At 38.1% G+C, this 20,012-nt stretch overlaps 2 protein-coding genes across 7 annotated transcripts in view; one reads left to right on the top strand and one right to left on the bottom strand.

The window, feature by feature from the left end:
• fip1l1a (FIP1 like 1a (S. cerevisiae)) overlaps positions 1-9,539 on the top strand; it is a 39,196-nt gene extending 29,657 nt beyond the window's left edge. For both annotated transcript variants that reach the window (XM_051874652.1, XM_051874651.1), the window contains 3 exons: positions 1,996-2,188; positions 7,819-7,965; positions 9,022-9,539. In XM_051874652.1, the coding sequence (XP_051730612.1) occupies positions 1,996-2,188; positions 7,819-7,965; positions 9,022-9,169 (488 nt within the window). In that variant the 3' untranslated portion in view covers positions 9,170-9,539. The remainder of the gene's footprint in view (positions 1-1,995; positions 2,189-7,818; positions 7,966-9,021) is intronic.
• Positions 9,540-11,162: 1,623 nt separating this feature from the next.
• The window catches only part of lnx1 (ligand of numb-protein X 1), a 48,748-nt gene continuing 39,898 nt past the window's right edge, over positions 11,163-20,012 (bottom strand). For all 5 annotated transcript variants that reach the window (XM_051875348.1, XM_051875347.1, XM_051875346.1 and 2 more), the window contains 4 exons: positions 17,930-18,107; positions 16,092-16,350; positions 12,721-12,879; positions 11,163-12,544 (listed from right to left, as the gene is read on the bottom strand). In XM_051875348.1, the coding sequence (XP_051731308.1) occupies positions 12,409-12,544; positions 12,721-12,879; positions 16,092-16,350; positions 17,930-18,107 (732 nt within the window). In that variant the 3' untranslated portion in view covers positions 11,163-12,408. The remainder of the gene's footprint in view (positions 12,545-12,720; positions 12,880-16,091; positions 16,351-17,929; positions 18,108-20,012) is intronic.

Here is a 20,012-nt window from a genome sequence, read left to right as displayed (position 1 = left end):
AAATTGTGAATAAAAAAGGAATGCAATGATGTGGAAGTTTCAAATTTCAATATTTTATTCAGAATACAACATAGATGACATATCAAATGTTTAAACTGAGAAAATGTATCATTTTAAGGGAAAAATAAGTTGATTTTAAATTTCATGGCATCAACACATCTCAAAAAAGTTGGGACAAGGCCATGTTTATCACTGTGTGGCATCCCCTCTTCTTTTTATAACAGTCTGCAAATGTCTGGGGACTGAGGAGACAAGTTGCTCAAGTTTAGGAATAGGAATGTTGTCCCATTCTTGTCTAATACAGGCTTCTAGTTGCTCTTAGTTGTCTTAGGTCTTCTTTGTCGCATCTTCCTCTTTATGATGCGCCAAATGTTTTCTATGGGTGAAAGATCTGGACTGCAGGCTGGCCATTTCAGTACCCGGATCCTTCTTCTACGCAGCCATGATGTTGTAATTGATGCAGTATGTGGTCTGGCATTGTCATGTTGGAAAATGCAAGGTCTTCCCTGAAAGAGACGACGTCTGGATGGGAACATATGTTGTTCTAGAACTTGGATATACCTTTCAGCATTGATGGTGCCTTTCCAGATGTGTAAGCTGCCCATGCCACACGCACTCATGCAACCCCATACCATCAGAGATGCAGGCTTCTGAACTGAGCGCTGATAACAACTTGGGTTGTCCTTGTCCTCTTTAGTCCGGATGACATGGCGTCCCAGTTTTCCAAAAAGAACTTCAAATTTTGATTCGTCTGACCACAGAACAGTTTTCCACTTTGCCACAGTCCATTTTAAATGTGACTTGACCCGGAGAAAACGCCTGCGCTTCTGGATCATGTTTAGATATGGCTTCTTTTTTGACCTATAGAGTTTTAGCCGGCAACGGCGAATGGCACAGTGGATTGTGTTCACCGACAATGTTTTCTGGAAGTATTCCTGAGCCCATGTTGTGATTTCCATTACAGTAGCATTCCTGTATGTGATGCAGTGCCGTCTAAGGGCCCGAAGATCAAGGGCATCCAGTATGGTTTTCCGGCCTTGACCCTTATGCACAGAGATTGTTCCAGATTCTCTGAATCTTTGGATGATATTATGAATTGTAGATGATGATAACTTCAAACTCTTCGCAAATTTTCTCTGAGAAACTCCTTTCTGATATTGCTCCACTATTTTTCGCCGCAGCATTGGGGGAATTGACTTCTGAGAGACACTGCCACTCTGAGAGGCTCTTTTTATACCCAATCATGTTGCCAATTGACCTAATAAGTTGCAAATTGGTCCTCCAGCTGTTCCTTATATGTACATTTAACTTTTCCAGCCTCTTATTGCTACCTGTCCCAACTTTTTTGGAATGTGTAGCTCTCACGAAATCCAAAATGAGCCAATATTTGGCATATATGTTATCTATATTCTATTGTGAATAAAATATAAGTTTATGAGATTTGTAAATTACTGCTTTCCTTTTTTATTCACAATTTGTACAGTGTCCCAACTTTTTTGGAATCGGGTTTGTATATTATATTATATTATATATATATTATATTATGGTAACACTTTTAACTAGCTGCTTATTAGCACGCATATTACTAAGATATTGGCTGTTTATTAGTAATTAACAAGCACATATTAATGCCTTACCCAATACCTAAACTTAACAACTAACCTACTAACTATTAATAAGCAGTAAATTAGGAGTTTATTGAGGGAAAAGTCGTAGTTAATAGTGAATACATGTTCTCTATACTAAAGTGTTATCTATATTATATTATATTATATTATATTATATTATATTATATTAGTTCATTTAGTTCCATTGTTATTATTATTAATAATTTAATATAATAACTTTCACATATTAACATTATCAATTAATAAAGTTATCTATTTTATTTATTATTATTAATAATATTATTATTATATTTAGTTGACTCAACACTCATACAATCAATAGATATTGATTTGCTTCTTAAATATCTTCATGTTTTCTTTTTTCCAGGTGTGTACTCACCCGTAGTGGGCTTGGCTTCCTGGCCAGGTGTGATAGACAGTGACAAGGCATGGGAAAACTATACCCGTCATAACAAAGAAAGGGTGAGAGAGAAAACCAGAGAAAGAGGGCACAAGACAGAGCGAGAGCGGGAAAGAGAGCGGTATCGAGAACACAGTCCCTCCTCCCAAGACCACAGAAAGTAAGACAGTCTGAATATAGCATGGTTAATTGGATATTTAATTGGAGCTGTTTTTAAGATCTGTAAAATTTCTTGACGAGTGCAGTTTTTTTCATGTCTCAATGCATTTCTTGAAACAGAAGAATTATTTTCTGCTTGTCAGAGCAGGTGAGGTGATTTGGGGGAGGGTCATTCTCATTCTAGAGAGCATTTGATTGGATAAAAATCTGTGTAGTGCAGGATGAGTCATCAATATTTTTAGTTTGTTCTCCCAGAAGAGAAAACTACATATTAGTTTTTTTTTGGTCAATGTTTAAGAGTACACTAGCATATAGATAACCTTTTTTCATTGACATTTGCTTTAGTTTGTTTGCTTTAATTGAGGTAATGAAAGTTCCAGCCATGGATCAGTTGGTACAGATCTAGCTGGGTCTAGTCCACATTCACAGACAGCATGACATAAGCATATGTGTGGGAAAAGAAGTGAAATAGTGATGAAATGAAGAAAAATAGAGAGTGAATAAAAACAGTGGTGGTGGGAAAGATGACAGGAAGATGAGACTTAACAGAACTGTTTATCTGTTTGTCTGTCTGTCCATCTGTATGTGTATTAAAGATACAAACTTAAAAGATCTGACTTAAAACGAATCATTCATGAATCAGAAGTCTCTACTTCTTTCATGGACTCTTACAAAGCTATATTGTATAGCTCCACAAGAAGTGAAATTGAGACATATGGACCATTTTTATGATACTTTTATGGTGCTACACATTCTTTTTGAAGCTTAGCAGCTTTAGTCCCCATTCATTGTAATTTCTTGGAACAAAGCAACCAACACATTCCTCAGAATTATTGCTTTTGTGCTCCACAGATAAAAAAAAAAAATCATAGGCTGTGTTCGAAATCTCCCCCATACCCTAATTTACTATTCCCTACATTTCTCCACTAATAAAGTTCACTTGAAGGAGTGAATGAAAACGAATGAGTGAATTCGGACTCTGAGTGTGCTGGAAGGGCTGCCGCTTTTGCATAGTTTGTGCTTTCCGTTTAATAATCATTTAAAACTGTCAGCTTCAGTAGTAATGAAAAGATTAATCTTGAACTCTGTCATGGAAACTAGCATTAATTAAACAATTTAATAATCAATTAAAAAAGAATTTATACCTGTATGATATTACGCTGTAGCCACATTGAAATAACGTTTTGGAAAATAGATGGATGGATGATTCAGCTGCAGACGCCATCTTCATGTCAGACAATGGAATTAATTTGGCGCGCGACTCTCACAGTGCATTATTGGCATTTTCTAGGCATTAAATGTACATCGGTTGTACACTCGCTAATGAGGTGCATTATGGGATTGAATGGGTGCACTTAATAATGTCCACAATGGTTTCGGACATCACTACAAATGGCTATCCCCTCAAATAGTGCCCTTTTTTAGGATATGGTGGGCGATTTCGGACACAGCCATAGAGTTTGAAAAGAATTTTCATTTTTCGGTGATCCATATTTTGTTCTCTTTGACCTAACACACATTTCTGCACTGAGTCTATGCTGTGGTGGCAGTATATTCAATGTGAGGTCACATGAGGAGAGAGCTAAGATTAAAACAGGGCAGTAGAACAGCTGGAAAGCACACCGGTCTGCCACACTTACGAAGGCAACATCCTCTCTCTCTTTTAGAAAATCTTTCTCTTTCTCTCACTTCTTTCATGCACACACATAAAAAACGCACTCTTCTTTACCTTATGTTGGTGATTTAGGTTTTTTTTTTTTTTTCAGTTCAAAATATCATATTTGCTTTTTAAAGTGTTTTTGTGTGTAATTGAGACATACAGAAAGAACATGAGTGACCATGGGCCCTATCATACACCCTGCGCAATGCGACGCCAGGCACAAATCAAGTGTTTTTTTGTAATTTCAGCCCGACACAGTTATCATTTTCATGTCCAGCGCCCACATTGTTTAAATAGCAAATGCACTCGCACCCATCTCTTCGCCCATGGGCGTGCTGGTCTGAAAACGAGTTGTGTTCAGGTGCATTGTTGGCGTGTTGCTATTTTGAGGCAACTGAAAACGACTGCACCATTGACCAACAAAAACTTGGTCTAAAGTCAACGGCGCAGTATTTTTTGTTATTTAAAGTGCGCGTTAGTAGTATGCGTCTATATGATGCATGTATCAGAATTACCTATTTGCAGTAATGACGAATGAAATTGGCTAATTATTTGACCAGTCGTGGCAATACACACATGTATTTAAACTGACTCGTCAGGTTGAGGGTGTCTATATTCTGCCATATAAATAGCAATCCACCATGGTGCAAGTGCACCTGGTTTTTAAAGGGAATGTGAGATGACACTCTGATTGATTTATTGCACATTACAGCCAAAACACACCCATGACCCATTTGGACCATTTTCCATTGTTAAACTAGCAAAAGTGGATTTGGACCATGCGCTTAGATTGTTAAAATAGGGCCCCAAATCTCAATGTCTGAATGGGTATATCCTCTCTAGTGCCTTAAGGGTTGCTTTTTAATCAAAAAGTATGACAACGTGCTAAATAAAATGACTGCCAAATCTCAACATGAGTCCTCTGACTCACTGCTGGGCCTATGCGAGGACACACACACACACTTTTGGCCTGGTACCACATAAACTAGGACTGAAGTTGTCACACACAGCCGACCATGCCAAGGCTTTGAGGGTATGTTAGCGGCTTAGCGCCTGTACCGTTTCTCTGAGAGAGCAGAGAACCTACTGACTAACATATTCATTCAGCTCTCAGATCCTCTCTCTGATATCTATGGTCTTCTCCATCACTGTTTTACACAACATCCACTCAGAAACTGCACAATCAATCTCTGTCTGCCACATGCTGAGTCAACGACAACACTCTGTTCACCATACACAACCTCTCTCGCTTTAGCAAATGCTGAGAGAAATTAACATCCATCACATGCTAAGATCCTGTTTATGACTGGAATTTAATATCTATTTCGAGGGATTCGATCATGAGCTGTAAATACTGGTGTTAATGGGGTCCAAAACATTTTTTGGTCCAATCACTAGTTGCATTCAGAGATACTCAGAAACACATTTGACACATTTCATTCCAGTGTAAACACTCTTTCATGTTGTGTCCTGGACAGCAGTGACTTTAAACTTTTGACAATTTAAAAGAAACATACTATTGATAAAAAATTCAATGTACAGACTTAAGTGTGATATATGAAGTAATGCAAATTTGAATTTAAACTGAATTTGAATAAAAGTAAATGAATGAATGTAATATAAAGTTCATTTAATACATATATTCAACACAAATAACAAAATTATGCTTTGAATCACATTTGTGGCAAATTAAAATGATGATAAGCTTGAATATGTATGCATGTATGTCACAGACCTGGCAAAACTAAGCACATTCAGTACACGTAATATCAAACTGTATACCTTTTAAACATAATTCATTAGTCTTGCCTGATCACTCATGATCAGATCATCCAAGATGAATGTTACCAGGTGTAAACAGGGCATAACTCAAAAGCAAAATCAGCACACAGACAATCTGCTACACAAACTTTTTCCTTCTTTTCTCACTTTGCCCTTTCTCTCACTCACTCTCACTCTCTCTTTTAATCTGGCTGGTAATGCTCTTAGCAACTGGTTGGACATTTGGTGAACACTTGTCCCCTAGATATGATCTCATTCCTGTGGCTTAGAGAGAGGACTGGCCTGTCTTCAGTCCAGCTGGCACGACACCTACACACACTCAAGCGCACGCACACAGAGACACCCACATAATGTCTTACTCATTGTGCCTTTATACATTTATAAGTCCCAGAGGGCCATGTATATTGTTCTAATCCATTTAATAGCATGAAGAGGAATTTGCAACAGCATGCGACACACCAACACAGATTCATGTTGGGCTTTCAGCAATGGTTGCTAACAATAACATAGAGATCATTTGATTAGCAGTGAGAAATGCACAGAGAGGAAACACATGAGTTACTTAAAGGGATAGTTCACTCAAAATGTTTTGAAGAAGCTGAATTTTCTTTTTGTGTGAACTGTGCCTTTAAAGGGTTAGTTGACCCAAAAAATGAAAATTCTGTCATTAATTGCTCACCCTCATGTCGTTCCAAACCTGTAAGACCTTCAATCATCTTTGGAACACAAATTAAGATATTTTTGATGAAATCCAAGGTTTTTTTTTTTCCTCTATACAAAGCAACATAATTACCACATTCAAGGTCCAGAAAAGTAGTAAAGACATCGTTAAAATAGTCAACATGACTGCAGTGGTTTAACCTTAATGTTATGAAGTGATGAGAATACTTTTTGTGCGCAAAAACAAAACAAAAATAATGACTTTATTCAACAATTTCATCTCTTCCCTGTCATTCTCCTATGCTGTTTACGTTGTATAGACAGTGCAGGCTTCCGAGTTCTACATCAGAATGCTGACTCAGTATTGGTCGTGCTGCTCACCTGCACAGCGTCTGCCAATACCGAGTCAGCGCTCTGACGTGGAACCCGGAAGCCTGTACTGTCTATAGAACACAAACAGCGTAAGAGAATGACAGGGAAAAAAGTATTCTCGTCGCTTCATATCATTAAGGTTGAACCACTGTAGTCACGTTGACTGTTTTAACAATGTCTTTACTACTTTTCTGGACCTTGAATGTGGTAATTACATTGCTTTCTATGGGGCTTAAAAAAAAACGTCTTGGATTTCATCAAAAATATCTTAATTTGTGTTCCCAAGATGAACGAAGGTGTTATGGGTTTGGAACGACATGAGGGTGAGTAATTAATGACAGAAATTTCAGTTTTGGGTAAACTAACCCTTTAAGTGAGGCAAAAACATTTAGCTTTCTAGAGCGATCTCACACACACACACACACACACACACACACACACACACACACACACACACACACACACACACACACACACCACAAGTGCCTCACACTGACCACTGCCACCACAAACTCTTTTGTCCCCTGTCATCTAATTAGTGTTTCCAAGTCTAATCTATAGCACAGCACCTGAGGGCCGGAGGTTTTAGCTGACTGCTAATTACTGATGGAGGATCAGGTTATTGAGTTTGTCTCTTTCCTCTGTCTCTCTCTTTTTCTGTGTAAATGTGCACAGAAAGAGAGAACGTGGTAAATGTGCACTTAGAGACTTTCATTAGGATACATCATAATGGCTGCAAGTTAAACCATTTCATTGTGCTAAGTAGCTAAAATCGAGTATAATAATTGGCAAGAACGAGCAACTCCAGTAATCCAAGATGGCGGATGAAACGAAAAGAAATATTGATTATAAATAGACATAATTTCATAGTATTAATAAAAATGGTTCAGTCTAATTAAAATTATATTACTCAGTTTAATGCTTTTTAAAGTATCACACAATTAGCTTAGCAAAATGCTAAAGTCCAACTCTGTTGATAACAGTTTCCATGTTGAGCATTCCAAAATGCTCACTTATTAGGTTCCTTGACAGTTAATAGGCAGCTACCTAGGTAGGTAGTAGGTAGTGAGGCATCTTGCTAGGTTTTTAGTACAGATTTGATGCGCTGTGTTTATTTTCCTCAATACTAATGAGTGTGCTTGAATATGTGTGTGCAGTGAGGAGGAGCGTGTATCTCGACACAGGGATCACAGTCATTACGGGACCGAGAGGCACAGAGAAAGCTCGGGAAGAGAAGGAGCGAGGGACAGACATCGAGAAAGAAGACACAGAGACAGGAATGAACAACACAGATCCTCACGCAGGTAACGCACAAATTCACCGTGGTACAGGACAGTAAAACACAAAATATACACCAAAGGTGACTAAAATGTTGTTTCCCCCAAATATTTCAGATGTGAGAGCAGAAAAAGTTCCTGCAGTCCCTTTTTTTTATCTGTTATCTAACATTTGATATATATTTCATAACATTCTATTCTAATCCTATCTAGTTATGTGTATAATTCCTCTACTGACACCATAGTGACCTGTGACCTGAATCTGTATTCACTGTCTCGCAGTGAAATATTGCTGATAACATGAAGTGTTTTTCTTTGATAAACAAACTAGATCAGCTCTGAAAAAACTGATTGTTAAGAAATCATTCCCAACAACATAAAGCAGCGGTTAGATCAAAATCTGCTGTTACAGCTGACAGTAAAGAGCTGTAAAATTTGATATAGGAATTGGAAAATTATTCAAAATGTATTCTAACAGAGCATTTCTGTATAATGACATCTCGTACATTATTTATAGCTATTTCTATATTTGATTTTGATCTTACAGCCATAATTCAGCTCATACATTTTTATTTTATATATGTTTTTTTATTCTAAAAAAAAATGTAAGAGATGCTAGGATAAGCTTTAGCATCTCTGCTACTCTATATACAGTAGGACAAGCTGTTTGGAAAATGGATTTTTATTCTTATTCTTTATTATTTTCATTTCATTTTATTTATATGCTCCCATAAATGTAAAAAATGCCCCGGCCCAAATACTGACCCTTAATTTTAAAAATAAGGTTCATTTCTTACATTGGCAGCACACATATATATATACTAACCCTACAGTGCATACAAAGCCTGAGAGGGTCGAATAATTACCCTTGTGTACAAATTTACACACAAAACACCACAACAAATACATGTACAGTATGTTCACATGTCTTTACAGCCCCTCATCAGTCACATCATGCAGAATAACACAAACACACAAACACAAAAGGCCTACAAAGGTGATATTCATTAGAGGGGGCAAACCATCTTATATAACCATTATATATATAGATCATGTGACCTTCTTCTCTCTCCCTCTCATTAGTGGCAGCAGCAGGAGGCGTCATGATAGTGATGACGCAGATAGCCACAGGAGACACAGGCACAAACGCTCCAGACACAACCGAGAAATCCTTGAGCCCAGCGAGGAGTGCAGTGCGGACCAGGAGAACCAGTCAGAGGCCACAGAATAACTCTCTGACCAGCTGGTGAGCCTGTTTGTTGACCAATAGGAGGTCTTTAGTGAAAGATCATTAGTTTCGTCACCAGTCAAAGCCTGAGTGACCAGCTGTGAATAGATTTTGATTAATCATATGCCAAACACTTGATAAGCCAATTTATGTTACAGTTTTAGCAGTTTAACATTTAATTTCTTGAAAATGTCATTTATAAAAAAAGTAAAAAGTGGTCCAAAGGGTACACTATTTTTAATTTACAGTTTTATTTATTCATTATTTACAATGACTTATAATTGTTTTGATAATACAAAATGGTGTTTTTGTTGTGCCAAATGTTAATTTTGTTGAAGCAAAATCATTATAAACATGATCAAGAAAATGTAAATGTGTGTGAACCATGATTTTAGCATGGAGAACGGCAGCAGATGTACTGACCTTTATTCAAGGTCAGTTAGCACATTCACAATTACACTACCGTTCAAAAGTTTAGGGTCAGTAAGATTTTTTTTTTTTTTTTTTTTTTTTTTTTCATTAAAGAAATTAATGCTTAAAGGGTTAGTTCACCCAAAAATGAAAATTCTGTCATTAATTACTCACCTTCATGTCGTTCCACACCCGTAAGACCTTCATTCATCTTTGGAACACAAATCAAGATATTTTTCATAAAATCCAATGGCTCAGTGAGGCCTGCATTGCCAGCAAGATAATTAACACTTTCAATGCCCAGAAAGCTACTAAAGACATATTTAAAACAGTGGTTCAACCTTAATGTTATGAAGCAAAGAGAATACTAAATAAAAACTAAATAACGACCCCCTCAGTGGTGAACCATTGAAATTTCGAAACACTTATCACGTAATGAAGCTTAGTTTACTGAAATCACGTGACTTTGGCAGTTTGATACACGCTCCGAACCACTGATTCAAAACAGAAGATTTGTAAAGCTTCGAAGCTTCATGAAGCAGTGTTTTGAAATCGCCCATCACTAGATATTGTTGAATAAAGTCATTATTTTGTTTTTTTTGGCGCACAAAAAGTATTCTCGCCGCTTCATAACATGAAGGTTGAACCACTGTAGTCACATGAACTGTTTTAAATATGTCTTTAGTAGCTTTCTGGGCATTGAAAGTGTTAATTGTCTTGCTGTCAATGGAGGCTTCACTGAGCCATCGGATTTCATCAAAAATATCTTAATTTGTGTTCTGAAGATGAACAAAGGTCTTATGGGTGTGGAACAGCATGAGGGTGAGCAATTAATTACAGAATTTTCATTTTTGGGTGAACTAACCCGTTAATACTATTCAGCAAGAATGCATTGATCAAAAGTGACAGTAAAGACATTTATAATACAACTAAATATTTCTTTTTCAAATAAATGGTTATCCTTTGAACTTTTTATTAAGAAATCAAAGAATCCTGAATAAATTATCATGGATTCCGCAAAAATATTAGGCAGCACAACTGACACATTGCTAATAAGTTTCTTGAGCACCAAATCAGCATATTAGAATGATTTCTGAAGGATCATGTGACACTGAAGACTGCTGAAAATTCAGTTTTGACATCACTGGAATGAATGACATTTTACAAATATATTAAAATAGAAAACAGTTATTTTACCATTTCACAGTATTACTGTTTTTACAGTATTTTTGTTCAAATTCAATGCATCCTTGCTGAACATAAGACTATTCTTTCAAAAACGTTTAAATCTTACCGACGCCAAACTTTTGAACGGTAGTGTGTACACACACACACACACACACACACACACACACACACACACACACACACACACAACCTAAACACAACCCTCACCAAAAACTTTCTGCATTTTTACATTATCAAAAAAACATCATTTAGTATGATTTATAAGCTGTTTTCCTCATGGGGACCAAAAAATGTCACTGACAAATAACATTTAGTCCTACACACACACACACACACACACACTCTCACACACACACACACACAAAGCGCACACTAAGAACTCTCACAGTAACACAAGTCTCCTTGTAGAATGACTTTATTGATCATTGAACCAAAGGTACCAACAGATACAATATACTGCACAAGCCAAAGCATGAGATGCCAGAGCACACACACCTTACCCCACAATGACACCTACACACACTCATACACACACTCACACAGTGAGCCTTTCACACACCACTCTCTCCTTTCCTTTCTCCTCCAAAGTAAACAAAAAAAGTCAGCAAGGCCGCCAAAATCTCACATTGTCATTATAAGCATTATAAGTTATCATCCATTTTTAAAATAGACTATTAACATTGCTTTTCTTTTTTCAGTTGCTATTCTTTTTTATTACTCACTATAGTTTATTTTCATATGTGACAGCATCTGAAATGTACCAACATAGATAGAACTACTTGGCAAATGTGTCTCCATGCCGGCGGATGGAGAGAACAAACCACTGTCAGAACGAACGAAATAAAGCCGATATCCGAAAGCCATAGAAACAGAGAGAGAAATAAACCAAAAGTAATATTAGTCATAGTACAAGTGCTTGAATCTGTTTCGTTATCATGTTTTCAGACATCGACGTTTATAGTAAAGAATGTGCGTCCACTTCGATGCATTTTCTAACATGTAAAACTAATGGAATTGGCAACGTATGTCCCCCGCCCAAACCCTACTTATCCCAGTATCCCTTTCACCTCGCATCCGAAGGAAATCCCTCTCATGTGCAGCATCTTGAACGTCCTCTACGAACAACATTAGAGTCACACAATCTGACTACATAGAGCACAGTGCCCATAATGTTTATACATTTATTTCCGACTTATTGACAGACGCGCTCCTCATTGCATCCTGAATTTGTTTTAAGACCCTCCCAAGTCCTTTAGTACAGATTAAGAGCTCCGCCTTCTATCTATAACCGACATGATGCTCCTCTCATGCACAAATGTCATATTTATGCCTTGCCGATCGACAAAAGGGCAATTGTGAAAGCGCCTCCTGGTTTTGGAGTCTGACAAACGTGCTTCTTGGTGGGCGGAGTTAAGTTGTTGGCTCCGCCTTCATGTATAGAGTTTTAGCTCCTACTACCTGGATGAGGTCCATGTGTCATTTCCTGCTCATGGAGGGGCAGTCCGTGTCATAAGCCCCACCATTTAAGGAAGTCTCGGATTCTAAAATCCACCATTTTTGTTGTCATTATAAGGTCTGTAGTGTAAGCTCCACCCCCTAGTGCAGGGTCAGTGTGATACGCCCCTCCTCCATGCAGAGTAGTCCTATAGCAGGCTGCCAGGCCAAGAAACAATGGTGAGAGTGATCCGACCCCTCAGCTCCTTGAGTAGGCGGACTAGAGCCGTGTGTGTCATTCCCCAGGTACTCTTGCTGTTCACCTCCAGCAGGATGTCACCACAGCTAATAAGAAAAAACGAAAGAGGGATAAAGTTTCAGAATGTTGGAGTCGTGACAAGAATGAGGGTAAAGGGAAAAAATTGCATTTAATAAATTGGTCTAGGCAGTTATTTATAGGTGTTCTACATAAAGCAAGGTTTTCGTCAAACGTAGACACTACATTTCCCAGGTGTCCGTACCGTATCCTGCCGTCGTTGTAGGCCGGTGTGCCCTCTACAATGGAGCGTATGAAGAAGGACTGGTTACAGTTAAGTTCTTCTTGTCCACCCACAATACTGAAACCCAGACTGCCAGACGTGCTCCTGCGGAGGACAATGTCTTTACAGCAGTATAGATGCCTGTAATGGACAGAAAATTCAAGGTTAATTGTATTGTCATTCAGCGGTTATACAGGTATACAAAGGACATTAAATTATTTACCAAGAAGGCCAAAGCATATAATGCAAGAGCACTTAAAAGGATAGTTCACCCAGACAGGAAATCTTTTTTTTGTTATTTTTTTGTTATGGTAACTGAATGTTATTGTCATGTTCTATTACAACAACATGAGAGTGAGTAAAAATTGAGAGAATTTCTGGTAACTTAAGCTAGCATTAGCTAACATTTGCTAAAGTACTTTGTATTATGAACAATGCTTTTACGGCATTTATTAATCTTGGTTATAGTTAAAGGGTTAGTTCACCCAAAAATGAAAATTCTTTGATTAATTACTCACCCTCATGTCATTCTAAACCCGTAAGACTTTCAATCATCTTTGGAACACAAATGACGATATTTTTTTAATGAAATCTGAGCAATTTCTGTCCCTCCATTGACAGTCTATGCAACTACCACTTTGATGCTGAATTGAGTGGTTTAGTCCAGTTTTTTAAGGAAACAATCACTTTATACACTGAACAGATTTAATTTAGGCTTTATGGACCTTGCTTTGTGCACTGGTGTACAGTCATGTTGGAACAGAAGGGGCCATCCCCAAACTGTTCCCACAAAGTTGGGAGCATGAAATTGTCCAAAATGTCTTGGTATGCTGAAGCATTAAGAGTTCCTTTCACTGGAACTAAGGGGCCAAGCCCAACCCCTGAAAAACAACCCCACACCATAATCCCCCCCTCCACCAAACTTTACACTTGGCACAATGCAGTCAGGCAAGTACGGTTCTCCTGGCAACCGCCAAACCAAGACTCGTCCATCGGATTGCCAGAGAAGCGTGATTGGTCACTCCAGAGAACACGTCTCCACTGCTCTAGAGTCCAGTGGTGGCGTGCTTTACACCACTGCATCCGACGCTTTGCATTGCACTTGGTGATGTAAGGCTTGGATGCAGCTGCTCGGCCGTGGAAACCCATTTCATGAAGCTCTCTACACACTGTTCTTGAGCTAATCTGAAGGCCACATGAAGTTTGAAGGTCTGTAGCTATTGACTCTGCAGAAAGTTGGCGACTTCTGCGCACATGCGCTGACCCCGCTCTGTGATTTTACGTGGCCTACCACTTCGTGGCTGAGTTGCTGTTGTTCCCAATTGCTTCCACTTTGTTGATATCACTAACAGTTGACCGTGGAATATTTAGTAGTGAGGAAATTTCACGAATGGACTTATTGCACAGGTGGCAACCTATCACGGTACCACGCTTGAATTCACTGAGCTCCTGACAGCGACCCATTCTTTCACGAATGTTTGTAGAAGCAGTCTGCATGCCTAGGTGCTTGATTTTATACACCTGTGGCCATGGAAGTGATTGGAACACCTGAATTCAATGATTTGGAGGGGTGTCCCAATACTTTTGGCAATATATTGTATGAACCTTCATCAACGCACACATCAGTTATGATCAACAGAAGTTCAAGCATGTTAGCTTGACGTGCGAGAACCAACGAGGTTCATTCTCTTGTTATGCAGCACATTTGAGCTTCCGCAAAAACCAATGAGGTTTGTTCTCGTGTGTCAAGCAGGTTCAGCTGAGCTTCTGTTTATGTTTGCTGATCAATATTTATATGTGAATAAATTCAATCTGTTTATCATATAAAGTAATCGTGTATCTTCAGAAAATTTGGGCTAAACCACTCAATTCATATGGATTAGTTTTCTTTATGAACTTTTTGAAGTGTCAAAGTGGTACTTGCATAGCTGTCAATGGAGAGTACAGAACTGGCTCAGATTTTATTAAACATATCTTGATTTGTGTTCCGAAGATGAACGGAAGTCTTACAGGTTTGAAACGACATGAGGGTGAGTAAATGATGACAGAATTTTCATTTTTGAGTGAAATAACCCTATAATTTCTGCATGCATATACATTATTAATGCATTTTAAACATTTAAAGTTGTATAAATTATTATTATTGTAAAAAGAAAAAGGAACAACAAAAATATATATACAGTATATTTCAAGTTATATTTTGGAGCTTTTAAACTATATTATACTTTATATTTTGGGGCGTTTAGTCTTTATTGGGCAGGACAGTGAAGAAGACACAGAAATCAATGGGAGAAGAGAAAGGGAAACAGGATCAGAAAAGGACCTCAGGTTACCCAGAATGCTACATGTAAATTATTATTTAACTAGATTAATAAATTGTTTGTAATTATTACTTGATACCTAATGAACTAATGTTAACAATTTGAACCTTATTTTACAGAATTATAATTTTTGGGTGAACTATCTATTTAAGGGAGATGCATAGGGGTGCATTTCAGGACCCATTATACTGGAGTGAAAAGATAAATGTACAATAAATAAAAGGTTCAGATGGAGCTTATGGATATCTTGGGGAAATAAGTGAGTTTCAAATGGCGAGCCACACTGAAAGACTCGATTTGTATTTGAAGACTGACGGTCCCTGGAAAAATGCTACTGTTATGGATGTTTACAATATCGAAGGCCAGATATCGACCATGTCTGACAGCTAGCAGCTGAAAGCTCAAAGCTCAGATTTAGAGTGGACTTATGTGAATTGAGATGATGTAGAAATGGAGAGAAGACGAGCAAAAGAACGTGTGAAGGAAAGAAAGCCGCAGAACTAGAAGGAAAAGTTCAGGGAACGGGAGAGAAAGGTCTATTTAAAGCCGTCACACTTTCAAGTGTCTAAACCTGTTACAGCAGAGAGGGTGAGAAGGGCTTTCCTCTGCTCTGTTCGCCTGTCGCTCTATCATTTTCTACTACAAACAACTTTGTGAATTATGCATATGAAATAATTTGGGAAGTTGTTAAAAACTTTCACACTCTATCACGGCAAATGACTTTTAAATTCCCAAAGATTTATTAAATATGGGCAAAATAAAAAAGCTCAGAGAAGGGAAGAAAGTGGGGGAAAGACTAGTTGAAAAAACAGCAGTAAACAATAAAAAATATATAAAAATAAAAAAGTAACATTATATTATATTATATTATATTATATTATATTATATTATATTATATTATATTATATTATATTATATTATATTATATTATATATTGCATTTGACATATTTACTTTGATATGAATAAAACAAGTAAAAAATACTTTAAATGAATTTGTGTCTGTTTCTTTGTGTCTATTCTGTTGATTGTACCTGGGCAGCTGGAGCCAGGACACCCAGAGGGGGGCGTAGTCATCATTAGATGGGGGTAGTTTGATGTCTCCGGGTGAAGAGGGCGAGAGAGCGCAGGGGGAATGCAGGGGTGGCATGCAGTCCAGGGAGCTCTCATTAGGAGGTCTCATTTCTAGTACCCGCAGGACCACCGGGGACGATGTGTTCTTCAGGTTAGCCACAGCCTCGCTCCGAGTCACACCCGTCAGGTCAACCCCATTCACATTTAGAAGAATGTCACCTAGGAGTGGGATAGACATTACTAAAGAGATCACCAGATTCTAACAGACTCTTGTCGATATGAGTCTCATTTAAAAACATTAAAGGCTTACCCAGTGTTAGAATTAAAGGGATAGTTCACCCAAAAGTGAAAATTCTGTCATAAATTACTTACCCTCATGTCGTTCCAAACCCGTAAGAACCTTCGTTCAAGATATTTTTGATAAAATCCAATGGCTCAGTGAGGCCTCCTTTGACAGCAAGATAATTAACACTTTCAAATGCCCAGAAAGCTGCTAAAGATGTATTTAAAACAGTTCATGTGACTACAGTGGTTCAACCTTAATGTTATGAAGCGACGAGAATAATTTTTGTGCACCAAAAAAACAAAATAACGACTTTATTCAACAATATCTAGTGATGGGAGACTTCAAAACCCTGCTTCATGAAGCTTCGAAGCTTTACGAATCTTTTGTTTCAAATCAGTGGTTCAGAGCCTGTATCAAACTGCCAAAGTCACGCCCCCAGTGGTGAACCATTGAAATTTCAAAACAATTATGACATAACAAAGCCTCGTTACACTCCGAACCACTGATTCGAAACAAAAGATTCGTAAAGCTTAGAAGCTTCATGAAGCAGTGTTTTGAAATCGCTCATCACTAGATATTGCTGAATAAAGGTTTTTTTTGTTTTTTTTTTGGCGCACAAAAAGTATTCTTGTCGCTTCATAATATTAAGGTTGAACCACTGTAGTCACATGAACTGTTTAAATATGTCTTTAGTAGCTTTCTGATCTCCCCCCAATGACTGCCATAGTATTTTTATTTCCTACTATGGTAGTCAATGGGGGGCGAGATCTGCTTGGTTACAAACATTCTTCCAAATATCTTGCTTTGTGTACATCAGAACAAAGAAATTTATACAAGTTTGGAACTTTTGGGTGAACTATCCCTTTAAGTATCAACTCGATAAGACAACTGTTATTATTGTACACAGTTATGTACAAAATGAGAATGATAACAGGAGTACCATCTTATTACCTGATTCTCTAACAGTCTAGCAATATTTTACTGCAAAACTCTAAAACCCATTTTCTTCCAAATATTGGACCCTCCCAGAAGCTTTGGTATAATTCAAACACTGGGTTTAGCCCACCCTTATCCACTTTTACACAGCAAATAAAGTCTAAACACTTTGATTATGTGTGTATGTGTCTGTATTTGATGCTCTAAACACACACACACACACCAGCCTGTGCATGATCACACCTTCACACGCCTACGTACATGTCACATGTGACAGAAATAAACCTTAACAAACTTCCATATTGTCAGACAGCAGCTAATAATTGCGATTGTGTGAGTGTGTATGATAGAGAGACAGTATGGCAGGTGTACGAGTGGGAGTGTGTCATTTTCTAGTGTTATATGCATATATTTGCAGAGCTGATGACAGTCATGCATATGCAGTAGCAGGTGTGTCTTTGTTTGTGTGTGTACTTGCATTCAAAAAGAGGAAAGATCAGAGGGGCACCTTGGAAACAGGTGTGTGTGGCTTTGTCAGATGTTCCTGAATAGGTTAAACACTGTGTGAGGCTGTACCTTTGCAGATCGAGCCCTCCTGTCCCACCACTCCATTGGGGTCGACGTTGGTGACGTAGACGGGCAGATCCCACCCCCTGCTGCTCATCCCACCAGCAACCGTCATACCAAGAGAATCATGCGGCTCCTTTAACAGAGTCACTGTCTTCTCGTAACATGCAGGCTTTTGGCACGAATCCTGGAATGGGATGGGAAACAAGATTAATTCGCTAAAGTTTTGTGCAATATTTAAGTGCAAATTATTCGGTTTATGACATCTGGTTATCTATGACCTGCTATGGGCTCTGGATTGACGCTTTCCTGACGCCATGCATAAGAATAATGTCTGAACACAACTGCCCGAAGCGTGTGTTTGTGTGCGTGTGTTTGTAATAAATGGTGAGCTTGCAGGACGCTGTGATATTGCTGACCGCGGCCAAATTCTGCCTTGGATCCCCTCCAAAAACAACAAACACTGTCGCTAAGTTCTAACTTAATAAAAAGCGTTATTAAAGTTCAATAAAAGGGCTGTTTATATTTAGTCTGAGCCTCCGGCTACAGCAAATCAGATCTGGAGTTAGTGTGTCAGGCTTATCGCTGGAGAGAGAGAGAGAGAGAGAGAGTGTGTGTGTATGTGTGTGTGCGTGTGTTAGGCCGTGTCTAATTCAGAGGAGTGAAAAGCCTCTGACAGTATGCTGCCAGAATGTTTCCACCTCTCCTTGTGTGTAAAAGAGAATTAACAAGAGTTACTGAAAGGATAAATAGTGATTGTAGTGGAGAGAAATAAAGGAGGGTCTTAGGTTTTATATGATGTTGGGCATTTGTCAACAGGAAATTATATCATAATTAGGAACCCTGTAGATCCTCATTACCATGTGTCAAGGTCAATAAGTCTATTAAAATATCAGATAATTTGGCAGTTTTATGACCTTTTCATGCGGTCTGTCCAAAAACTTGATGTTTATGAATTAATAATTCATATTTGTTAAAAAAAAAAAAAAAAAACTTTTTACAAATGTTGCAAAAAAATGTTAAAGATGTGTACGCTCACATCTACTCAAGGTGGAAGGAAAATTTTTACAGGAAAACACATTTTTACAATCATTGAATGTAAACTTTTCTTAAAAATAGTATAAATATTACATTAAACCAACATGAATACAAAGCATACATTTCTAAGAAAATGTTTTAAACTACATTTTTTTTTTTTTTTACCATGCACATCACTTAGGACCCTTTTACACTAGTGCGTTTTCATTTTAAAATGGTGTTTTAAAATCAAAACGATCCTCGTATACACTGGCGTTTCCACAGCATTTCAGAAACGTTCTCCGTCTATACTATACGACCGAAAACGCATGTCACATGACCGTTCATGCACACTGGGCATGCGCGTACAAGTGTAAACAGTTGCCTCTTGCACATATAGGTAGCTGCAGTATTTAAAAAATGCAGAATTTAACTGCACAATGGCTGCTAAAAATGACAACAAATCCAGCAAAGTTTGCAGTTCAGTCTCACTGTTATTGTTTACACGGTTGCAAGGATACGCAGAGCGAACGTGGGCAGCCACGCCATCGTTTTCAAAAGTCTCCGTTTTGGTCCGTTTATACTGAAATGCAACCCTGGCGTTTTCAAACTAAAAAAATCTCAGTTTTCGAGGTTCGAAAACGCTGGCGTAGTGTAAACGACAGGAGTAACCGTAGCAAAACGTATGCATTTTAAAACGAAAACGCACTAGTGTAAACAGGGCCTAAGTCACATTAGCAGAATTTTGCTGAAATTTTATGTGCCCTTTGTTTATTGTCAATAGTGTAATGATGTATGAAGCACAGCTCCAACAAAAGTTACTTTCGAACCAAGCAGTTCAACATGGTGAAGCCACGTGACCAGCTTCAATCCGTTGCGAAATCTGCATGGGGAAATCTTTCGCCCTCACGCAAATTTCTCGATCATGTGGATTCCTATTGAAATGACTGGATTTCGCCCATGAAAATTTGCCAAATAATGGTAAATGACTCTGCATCTTTATTTGTCATTGACTCTTAAAACAGCAAACATCAGAAATCCTCACAGATTGGTCTAAGATGTTTTTGTCAGCAGA

Source organism: Ctenopharyngodon idella, chromosome 20 (assembly GCF_019924925.1).
Source record: "Ctenopharyngodon idella isolate HZGC_01 chromosome 20, HZGC01, whole genome shotgun sequence".
Lineage (NCBI taxonomy): Eukaryota > Metazoa > Chordata > Actinopteri > Cypriniformes > Xenocyprididae > Ctenopharyngodon > Ctenopharyngodon idella.
Note: the sequence above shows the minus strand (reverse complement) of the source record. Positions and strands in the feature narration are given on the sequence as shown.